At 40.5% G+C, this 11,414-nt stretch overlaps 1 protein-coding gene across 4 annotated transcripts in view; it reads left to right on the top strand.

The window, feature by feature from the left end:
* Positions 1-10,966, top strand: part of WDR17 (WD repeat domain 17) — a 197,716-nt gene extending 186,750 nt beyond the window's left edge. For 3 of the 4 annotated variants that reach the window (XM_088448511.1, XM_088448485.1, XM_088448493.1), the window contains 2 exons: positions 6,450-6,633; positions 9,725-10,966. In XM_088448511.1, the coding sequence (XP_088304637.1) occupies positions 6,450-6,633; positions 9,725-9,844 (304 nt within the window). In that variant the 3' untranslated portion in view covers positions 9,845-10,966. The remainder of the gene's footprint in view (positions 1-6,449; positions 6,634-9,724) is intronic. The other variant, XM_088448502.1, reaches the window with a different exon arrangement.
* Positions 10,967-11,414: the final 448 nt, after the last annotated feature.

Consider the following 11,414-nt stretch of genomic DNA (forward strand, 5'->3'; position numbering starts at 1 on the left):
GAAAACAATATTGTGAGCTGTGAGGTGGTTAAAAATGCCTGGAAATGCCTCAAAATGATTCTTATTAAGGTTAATAATACTGTAGGAACAAAAACAGGCCCCAATTGTGTGGTTTTAGCTGTTTTTATCATTTAAAAAAAAAATACAGATCCAAAACTAAAACCAAAACACGCAAGGGTGGTTTTGTAAAACCAGATCCAGATCCAAAGCCTTGAGGGAGATACAGATCCAAAACCAAAACCAAAACACGTGGGTCAGAGCACATCCCTAATTTTAATAATGTGATCACAGCAGAAATTTAGGCAAATGAGTTATTAATTCTGAAACTTTCAATTGGTGGCCTTGTTTATTCAGTAATCCACAGACTTGGGCTTCCACTGAGAGTATTCTGGGAAACTTTGCGTTTATTGTCCATTAAAAGAATAAAGCTCAGGACAAGGTTTGTGTTGATTACATTATGAATACATTGAACTTCCTTGAAATATCAGGTTCATACAGGTTTTCAGAATACATTAAGGACACCATGATAAATTTTCCACTTACTGACACCTTTAATGTCAGTAAAAATAAAATTTAATGCAGGGAGAGAAATCAACAGTGATCCTTAACTATTCTGTCTGCCATAATTTTTTCCCAGCTCTACTCACCTGTCGGCTTGGAAAATTATTGCCATGGACAGAGCTGGCCCTAGACATAGGCAAACTAAGCAAATGCCTAGAGCATTTGGAATGCCTAGGGTCATCCAAGCCCACTTAGGGCCTGCGGAGGTTTGGTGCAGGCACGACCAGGGCACCTGCCGCCGGCTGGGCAAAGACTCTGGCAGCTGCTATTGCAACTGCGCAGCATCCATGAATTAAGCTCCGTTGACAGGTCCGATTGGGCCCAGCAGTAGCAAACAGTGAGCGAGCAGCGCCGGAGCAGGCAACAGCGGTTTTTGGGGGTGGGTGCCGGGCTGGCTCTGGGGCTCCAGGAAGGTAGCCGGTGGCAGCTCCTAAAGTCATCAGAATGAGCTTCTGTGCATGGACAGAGGCTCATTCAGAACTATAAGTAAATGGCTATGGGAAGGCTGCCGTACCTGCCTCCAACAATCATCACACACAGCTGCCTGCCAGCCTGAGCTGGAAAAAGCATCAGGCCACACACAAGTAAAGTAAGTCTGGAACTGGGAGAGGGCTGGGGTGCTGTGGTGCTCATTGCTGGGAGAGGGATGCTCTGTTGGGATAGAGGTGCTGTGTACTGGTGGGTGCTGACATCGTGCTGTGCTGGAAGCGGGGGGTGCTGTGCTGGGTGAGGGCCGAGGTGCTGTGCTGGGATAGTGTTGCTGGGTCAAATGAGGAATGCCACCATGCTGTGCTGGGTGAGGGCCAGGGTGCTGAGTGCAGTGCTGGGAGAGGGGTGATGGGTTCTGTCATCTGTACTGGGCTGGGCGAGGGCTACTGGACTGGGTGAGGGCCGAGGTGTTGTGCTGGGTGATTGGGGGGTGTGGTGCTGAGATAGGGGGCTTTGGTCAGGTGAGGAGTGCTGACACCATGTTGTGATCTGTGCTATCTTGGGAGACGAGTGCTGGGCTGGGAGAGGGGTGATGGGTGGTGTGCTGTGTTGGGTGATGAGTGCTGGGAGAGGGGTGCTGAGTGACGGCTGCTGGGTGCTGTGCTGGGCTGTGCTGGGAGAGGAGTGATGTGTGCTGTGATCTGTGCTGTGCTTGGAGAGGGGTGCTGAGCTGGTTGAGGGCCGGGGTGTTGTGCTGGGATAGGGGTACTGGGTCAGGTGAGGGGTGCTGACACCTTGCTGCACCTTCCATGAGTCCATACTCCTTTTCAAAATGGATCCCATGGGGGGGAGGCACACCTTCTAAATCTTGCCTAGGACACTAATTTGGCTAGGGCCAACTCTGGCCATGGAAAAGTCTTATAAATTAAATCTAGTGGAGAGAAGAGATTTTGCCTGCTCTTTAAAAAAAAAGATGTAAAACTTCACTGTCTAGGTGTGCCCCAATAAAATCAACCAGGGACTCAAGTTCCTTTGAACAATAAATCACCCAGGCTTGTAAAAAAATACATTCAGCATTCAGTAGCGCTACTAGCCTGTGAAGATTTTGATCAGCTGTTTCTGGAGAACTGTGCCGGAAGGGAAACAAAGACAGTGATGTGGGAACCTAGGATCTGATGTACTGTACCATATAGCAGGGACGGGCATTCATCCACGAGATATCCAGTCTCATCACCATTCAAGGTACTGCACCTGACCATCAGAAACTCAAGAGATTCTATGTACTTCACTGCTAGATTGGATATTCGTACTGGAGGAACTCGATTCCAGGACTAAGCGGGAGAGGTACTTTTACTTAGCGGCAACACTTACTAGCGGGACGACGCTATAGTAACTTCCTAAGCTTGTAAAAAGGAATATTATTGAAACCTTTTTAAGATGGATAATCTACATAATTAAGAACAATCCATTGCTCTCCGTTCGTCAACACATCAAATCAGTCCGTGTCTGACTTAATTGGAAAATATTGTTTATTGCTTCATTGCCATTTTAGGAACACAACTTATGTCCATTACCTATTTTAAATGCTGGGATCCACACATACATGTATTGTGAACCTGTTCAATGCATTAAGCGCCGCCGTGCACAACTTACCCAGTTGTATAGCTGTAAGCAGGGCCGGTGCAAGGTTTCTTGGCACCCTAGGCATAGCTACAGCCTAGTGCCCCCCCTATCTGTGAGTTTATGATCCAGTTTTATTTTAATGAATTCCATTTTAATAAATATATATTTTTGGACAGATTTTTTTATTTTATTTTATGCAACTTATAACAACTTGGCACATCGGTGCATTTATTATGGATTTTTATGATTACTATACCAAAAGGTATGCTCCTTTATACTTTCTATATTCTAAATAAATAAAGGGCTTGTACTCATGACAGTTAAAAGGAACAGCTGCTAAATTTGATTAATAAAAAAATTATTTTGAAAACTTTTTTTTATTGAAGCATCAAGGATACTACAATAAATAAGTTCAAGTGTAAAACAATAGTATACGAGGAACAAGTCAGAATTAAAGGGGTGCTGAGGGGAGTATATTAAAAGGATATTGGGGCATCCTGGAGAAGAGTACGATTTACCCCAGAGTGCTACAAAAGCAGTGATGGATAGCCTCCTTAGTAGAAGCAGGGAGAACCCCTATATAATTCTCCAACATTGCAAAGAATCGTTTAGTACATATCTCATTCTGGGGGAGGCTTCCAGCTAATCCATATGAAAAATAAATAAAAGTTTTTTTAATTTCAAAAAATAATGTTTACTGATGACAAGAAACAAGGTGAAATTGGTAAGCAGGTTGATCAAAGCCTTAGGCCAATTTATCATTAAATATTTGTGGCATATTCCCTGTAAACAACTCTGTTCGGGGGATACTCGCAAATATTTAGTGTGCCCCAGATGTATTATGGAGATATCTGCTGCAGTCCCTCCATTGCTGACAGCAGCCACAACCCCCATAGGTTTCTATGGGGGGTGCAATGCTGTTGGATTTACCAAGCTCTGGGATGCAAAGTTTGGCCCCTGCAGGTAACACCATCTGAAGTTGGAGTTGCCCTGCTGTAGCCTATGGACTATACTTTGCAGAATTTACCGGGAGAGGATTCTGTATACTGCGCATGAGCAAGAGTCCAGCACAAGAGTGAAGAGGCAGTTTCACATAGCAGGGGCAGGCTTCTTTCGGAGCCCCTGTCTCTGCATGTGCTATGTCATACATGTTGGTGATATGATAATACTATGATAAGCGGGGTGCTGGCCACACTCGGGTGTCTCCAAAATGCCAGCTCTTCCACAGTGACCGGACCTGGGTGCTGCAGTGTGACATTCTCCTACAGCACTCGGCCCCTGTCATTAAGGAGGATCCGAGTGAAGATACTGGCTTCTGGGGACAACCCAGCATTTCCGGGGATGCTGGGAACGCCCCCGGGTTGATGCTCTTGGGATTTTCCACAAGACCATGCCCCCGTTTTAGAGGCATGTGGCTCCACCGCGTGGGGAGGATATGGGGTAACCAGTGGTGATGCCTCTGATGGTAAGAATAGTATCACGCCCATTGCAAATGCAATTGTTAATAAACGGGTCACATACTGTAGTAGTTTTACAAAAAAAACTGCGGAAACTGTAGTCTAAATATATATTTATGACAGAGCTGCTTATCAAAGGTGCTGTTGGCAGTTTTGCCGCAGGATTTAAAACAGCAATAATGTTAAATGCAAAACATGCGGGTAGCACTGCCAACTGCAAACAAATGGTGGTTCTGAAAAGCCACTGTTTACTAAATGTACCCCCAAGTCTCAATTAGCTATGAGTCCCAGTGCAAAAGGCATGGAACAGAGCCATGTATAGAATATTGACTCCACTCCACGAGATGCTCCCATGTCCAAAGGCAAATGGAGGCTAAATGGTGACAGGCCAAAAAAGTGGTAAGGCCCTTCCTCGCTAGGGTAAGACAGTAAACACACTTTCATTGTTATCAGGACTGCAAGGCAGATATAAACTTGTTAGTGAGTAAGAAATTGTACTACAACTAAAATTTTATGTTCTCAAAATTTCCATAGCATCTTTAAAATTCTCTTTATTCTCTTTATCTTGTGTATTCAAAAACTAGTGACATGCGTCTTATGTTATTCAGTGCCTCATCAATAGCCACTGTAGCCTTTTTGTAATGTCCCCTATTCACTGCCTGCTCATGTAACTCACAGCCACATACTTTCCTCTTCAGGAAATGAAGCAAATAGAACTGTTAATGAAATGTAAATGGGATAATATAGTATGAGGTTGTAATTTGTAATACAGACATTTTAAAACACTACAATTCCTAGAATATATGTATTAAATGAAAATAAAAGTATGGTTCAAATGGGTTGGGTACTGGATCCTGGAGGTTGGGATGCTGGCGGTCATAATACTGACAGCGGCATCCCAACAATCAGCATCCCGACCCAATTAGGTAAGTGTCCTAACCCTCCCCCTAACCCTAACCCCCCCGGCAGCCTAACTCTCCACCCAGATCCTAACACTAATCCCCCCCAATTCTAGCCTTCCCCAAACCCTCCCCCTATTGCCTAAAACCTAACCCTAAACCTCCCCCTAACCCTAATACTTACCATCAGGATGCCGGCAGTCGGGATTCTGGTGCCGGAATTCCGACACCGGTATTATGTGCGGATAGTGACTGGCACATACCGTTCAAATGGTTATAAAGTAACATACACATGTGCTTCATGTAAAATCCTAATTTAGGCAGGAACTTAGGAGCACACAAATAGTTGTAGCTGGGGGCAGCTGCCAGAGCCTCATTTACTACCTTATGCTAATGCGAGAATCCAATCAACTAATGCGGGGGTTAGTGCCGCCCATAGATTATATTCCGTCTGCTCCAACCTGTCATCATTAGTAACTGTAGTTGCATCAGCCCAAGTGTAGGTGCAACTTATTCAGAAACAGTCTTCCCTACCCTGTATGCGCGGCTCAGTTGCATGGAGCTTTTCATACATGCCCGTGATGCTCCAATGATTCTCCCATGACATTCCAACAAGTTAGGGTTCACACCCTCAAATGTCCCATTTCGCAGAAAGACATATCCGGCCAAGTTGCGTGTGACTCAGAATATGAATATGTGTAAATTGGCATTGCCCATGCACTGTATGCACAAAATTGCCGTCCGTGAAATGAGATCCATGAGAATCAGCCCCTTAGTGTCCAGATGTCCAGCAATATTTGTAAATAAATGATAATCAACCCTGGGCGCTATAGGGAATAGACAATAACTTTTTATTAACTATTTTGTACCCTATACTACCCTTATGATGTTTGAATTTTCAATATTGTCGCTGTAGTTTCAACATGGAGGGGAAATGAAAAGGGACAACATAGTGTATTATCCTAGGCACAACAATGGCAGTATAAACGTCTCTATGTACCTTAAGAAATGTTAAAGCTGGAAGGTATGACAGTAGAACTTAATCGAAGTAAAAACAGGAACAAATACAGTAATAAAAGCTCATATAGAGCAAATGTCAAGTGATATACACATACTTGAGCCCATATAGAGCAGACTCATAAACAATAATTAGCTCTTATAGAGCAGATAAACAATAAAAGCTCAGATTATAACCACATAAACAATGTGTTTGCATCTGGGATAGGGTGGTTGGTGGTAGGTACTTTGGGGTTAAGGGTAACTCTATGTAATCCACCCCAGGCTGCTTCATTTATCTGTGCTTTGAGTCCTGTATGTGTCGATGTGTCATTTCTTCGCTCTTTTCATTACTGTATAATAGTATTTTTTTAATTGGTCGTCTAGCTACAATTTTACCATAGACCACCAGGGAACATGTCTTTATGTGTGTATGATATGTCTAACTTTTTATCTACTTTATTTTATCTACTTTATTGTGTAGGTCAGGTGATGATCCCCCATACACACCGCCAACAGAATTGCAAAAAAAGATTTATTCAAGCATACTCCAAAAGATAAAAGAAGAACCTCTTAAAGGATTGATCGGACCAGACTACGTCACGGGTTCTAATCTTCCAAGTCACTCTGATGTTCATGTATCTTGCTTAACAGGGTTACGAATACAGGTGAGTAGTAGGTTTCTGATTGCTTAATTTATCAAACATATCCAGCAAGACAAAAAGTGATCACATTTATGTTCTTAACAAAAAGCACTTATTACATTTATAAATAGTCCATATCTTCCTGTGGGTCTTGCCACGTTTGGTCCCCGAAAATAAAGACTATTGGAAACTATATATGTGGTGTTAGCCATGCCTCTGCCATTGCATTAAAAACACAAAAATATAGTTTATGCAAGTTATTTATCAACATATACCTGTTGTGATGGTTGTTAAGGGTTCATAATCATATTAGGAGCAAAAAAGTTCTAATTAGCCATCTAGTGGACAGATAGGATTTTACTGTAAGTGGGAGAGTAACTCAAAATAAGTTACAGATAAGTATATTTTATACAAATTTATCTTGGCGCTGTTACAGTATTTTGCAAGACTTAATCTATGAACAGGTTTTGCCTGTGTTTTGTGTTTGAAGGGAAATGAAGATGTATGTTTTTATAGTTTCCAAAAGTAAATTTGCCTTCAGATAAAACTAAAAGGGTTCATTTAAAATATGCATCTATGTCTGGAAAGCTGTTTTCACATTATATTTCAGTTCTACCAAATGCTTGTATGACAAGATAATTCTTATTATTATACTACTAGAATACCTACTGCGTTTGTTACATTATTTGCATTATTAAATATTTGCATTATCAAATATCACTAATGTTTACGAGGTGCTAAATGCAAATGAAACGTGAAATTGTATAAATAATTTAAATAACTGAAAGGCTCAACATATCCAGAATATTATTTTTTGGAAAATAATACGTAAAACCTCATAGAATTTTGTAATAAGCTACATTTGTATTTTAGATACAATTTATTAATATAAGTAAAATCAATATGAATAAACAAAAAGGCTTACAAACTAACAGTATTTATCTATAACGTGGGGTTTTCTTGCGTGGCTAGTAGTCATTTTACCTGGTTTAAACTTTAAATTGGCATGACTACACTACTTATTTAATTAGGCCCCTCTATTATTACTATGGATTTCCTATTCTAGGATGGAACATGTGGAATAGGTACAGAACCCAATTGGATTTGCAGTGGACATTGCTCTGTTAAGGCCTCCTGTATAGTATTTTAAGAGGGTTCTCTATTCCTGGATGAACATTATTCCTGTCCAAACAGGTGCTGATCTGATCTGAACCTCTCCTGTACCTTCAACACTATTATATCTATTGCAGTGTGGATTTAATAGCAGCTTAGATGTAGGCTCTTATTAAATTAAGAAACTAAAAGAAACTAAACAGAAAAAGAAACACTCAAAAATTTCCCAGGTGGCATCTGTCCTCCCAATACCGCCCTCACTTCCATCCCAATGATTTATTCTTATTACAGTACATGACTGTACAGCATAAGGGTAACATAAAATAAAATGTATATTGTCAGGACCCTGTAACGGTATCAGACATTGCATAGAGAAATAATTTTATGTCCATTTACTTGGAAGATCATTTTGGGCTAAATATCTGGGCTTGCGTTTACTACATAAGAACTATTAGAGGAAAACTTACAGAAGCCTTTTTCCATTTCTGCCTTTTTTTAAAGACTTGCTCCTAAAACAATAAGATATTCATCCCGCTATTATACCAGAAAGAAGGTTATGGTACAATCCCTAAAAAATATAAAAACATTTTTGACTAAGGAAATTATGAAAAAGTATTACCTGTATGTAAACACATATATCCATCATGTCATAAAGTGATTATTGTACAATTTTTAAGATTTTTATTTAAACCCAGCATAATAAACATAAACAGTGTTTTTTTTTTCTCTGCAAAAAAAGGCCCTGGTACTCTGAGAAATAAAGCTCACCTAAAGTTAATAGTCGATACAAGATTTATAGGGGTTTATTTACGAAGTGTCAAGTTGTAAAACCCGGCTCTTCTGTTTGTGTTTATGCCCAATATTTAAAAGGGCAGTGCTTTTATTAGCAAGACACGTCCAGTAACAGCACTGCCCTTTTAAATATCGGCATGAACACAAAGAATTAGTAAATATACTCCATAGTAGCTTCCAAAATCTATGCAAGTGTTCAGAGGCTTATTCTATTCATCTCTGAGATGATTTCACTGAGTTCTCTAATTAGTTTTGAGAATTAAAAATGACACAAAAAAAAGGTACCACAGAGTACCACCGGAAAAAAAGCACTGCTGTGGGCAGCACAGCATTACTGCCTCACAGCAGTGAGGTCAGGAGTTTGATTCCCACTACGACCCGGTGTGGAGTTTGTATATTCTCCCTCTGCTTGCGTGGGTTTCTTCCGGGTACTCCGGTTTGCTTCCAAACTCCAAAAATAGGTCAAATGGTTCCCAACAAAAAATAACCCTAGTGTGTAAGTATGTACATGTGGTAGGGAATATAGGGGTCTAATCATGTAGAACATTAAGTGGCTCACGATAAATATCACTATATATCACATCACATCGATGTGATAGTGATGTCTAGTAGCCATACATGTATACTTACCTCTCCGATGTCTTCATACACTGCCCAGCCCCTCTGCGATCCCTGAACGCAGTGAGAAGGCAGACAAATCGGGTGCCTGATGTCTGTATTCTCACTGCGTATGCGCCGGCATCCGCGAGTAAAGGACGCTGGGAAAAGGGGGTGGAGCCAGCTCCGGGTGCCGGGCAGACAGCAGGGAATTATGCTCTGTTCGGTAAATCTGTACGCAGGAGAGGAACAGAGCTTTTCGTTCTTCTATGAATCGCTCTCACCATACAAAAGTATGCAGGCATGGAGCAGGGGGTGAAGCTGGAGAAGTAATACAATTCTCCACAGTAACTTGCTCCATGAATTGCACAAAGCAGAGAACAGCCCTGATTTCAGCTAAACAAGGCTTTTCTCTGCTTCATGAATAGACCCCAAAGATTGTATGCTTAACTGGGGCAGGAACTGATGTGAATGGACAAATATTCTATGTAAAATGCTGTGGAATATGTGTGCTCTATATAATAACTGGAAATAAATAATCTGGAATACGATCATCTTGTCTTTGTACAATTGTGTAATTTATCAGTTATGGTGATATTTTTGTTTTCCACAGGGGCCTGTTTTCTTTCTAGAAGATGGCAAGTCAGCTATTTCTTTGAATGACGCCTTAATGTGGGCAAAGGTTAACCCATTCTCGCCTTTAGGCACAGGAATACGATTGAACCCTTTCTGAAAGTGGATCCCCAACATAGAGAGGATACCAATGCTTATCTCAGAATAAAAAACATAAGTGCAAAATTATGGACAGCTATGTCAGAAGATAACATTTTCTCCTCAGTGGATTAAAATAACTAATTATATTTCATTCTAACATATGCAGTTATTTTAGGTTTGTGTTTGGTAATGGTAAAGTCAAAACTTTGTATATATATATATGAAAAAAGTTCAATTTAGTTTGACTAGCCAAAGCCTAACATATTATGTCATTATGTTGACATATTACGTTTATGCAGATTATAACCATGTCATAAAAAATAACATAAACAATAAAGTACTGTATATGTCAAGTAAATCTTAGAACAACTCAATATAACTCTGTATAAGTTGCTTGGTTATAATTTTAGTGCTGTACATAGGCTAAGAAATTAAACTGTGAAATTTATTACCATTTTTATGTAATGTAAAGATTTAGCACACAACTTTGTACTGTAATACTCTACTGTGTGTAGTATACCACTAACTGTAAAATATATATTATTGGATGCAGACATTTTATCATATACATGTCCCTTCCATTCATTGTTTATACAGTTCTATAAATAAAGTTATATAAAGTAAACAATGGTCATGGCATTGACTTAGTGAAAGAGTAGTGTCTAGATTCCCTTCATGCAGGGGACCCTGACCTCATCAGCTACTGTCCAACGTCATTCCCTATCATCCACATGGACAAAGAGGGGGAATATAATCTTGTGGCGAGCGAAGCGTGCCCGCAAGGGGACAAGTTTCTTCTTTAGGCGGACTTTATGGGCATGGAATCGCACTTCCGCCCTCACTGACCTCACTTCCAGGTCCTTAGCATGAAGGGGAAATAAGCTCTACCTTAGTAAAAGCACAAAGATGCACTTACATATAAAATAATACATCCACAGAGTAAGGCAACCTTAAGGGCGGATATATAAGACATTGCAAAGGGTATTCACAGAAATATTTGTTGGTGAAATGCAGTATAAAATTACTGAAAAGTTTATTTTGTTTTATTCAAAATAATAAAATCCTTTTTAAAATGCGTAAACTGAATGCCAGAATCTGTCATTTACACTTAAATGGGGGAATACTTTCTTATTGTCTTAGCTACGCTTCTTTCGTTTAATGCGTTATTTCTAAATCAGACCTGATGTTGCCTATACATAATACACCTATCCTTAATTTGGGGGTCCGTAGTCCACAGCCGAAGATAAACAAATCTATCTTGGGGACTCAGCAAGGCCTGAAAGGCTTCACTGAAGCTGGAAAAGCTTTCACTGGGTCCCTTTGCCGGCAATGGAGACCCTACTGCTAGCTCCAGCTATAGTTGGCATTAGTGATATAGTGACAAGCTAAGCTTACTGCTGTTTGTCATATAATGATACTAAAGGGTGCTAAAGGGGTTGTGACAACTCCTTTGCTTGTAAGGTCAGAGGGAGTGGAAGGGAGATATTATATTATGTGCTCAAGTCTGTATTTCTGTGTGAACCTGTATGTGTGTCACACCCTCCTGTTTGTTTCACCCTGTGCACGTCTGTATGACTCTGTTCATGTCT

The sequence above is a fragment of the Taudactylus pleione genome, unplaced genomic scaffold, assembly GCF_031769625.1.
Source record: "Taudactylus pleione unplaced genomic scaffold, aTauple2 ptg000021l, whole genome shotgun sequence".
Lineage (NCBI taxonomy): Eukaryota > Metazoa > Chordata > Amphibia > Anura > Myobatrachidae > Taudactylus > Taudactylus pleione.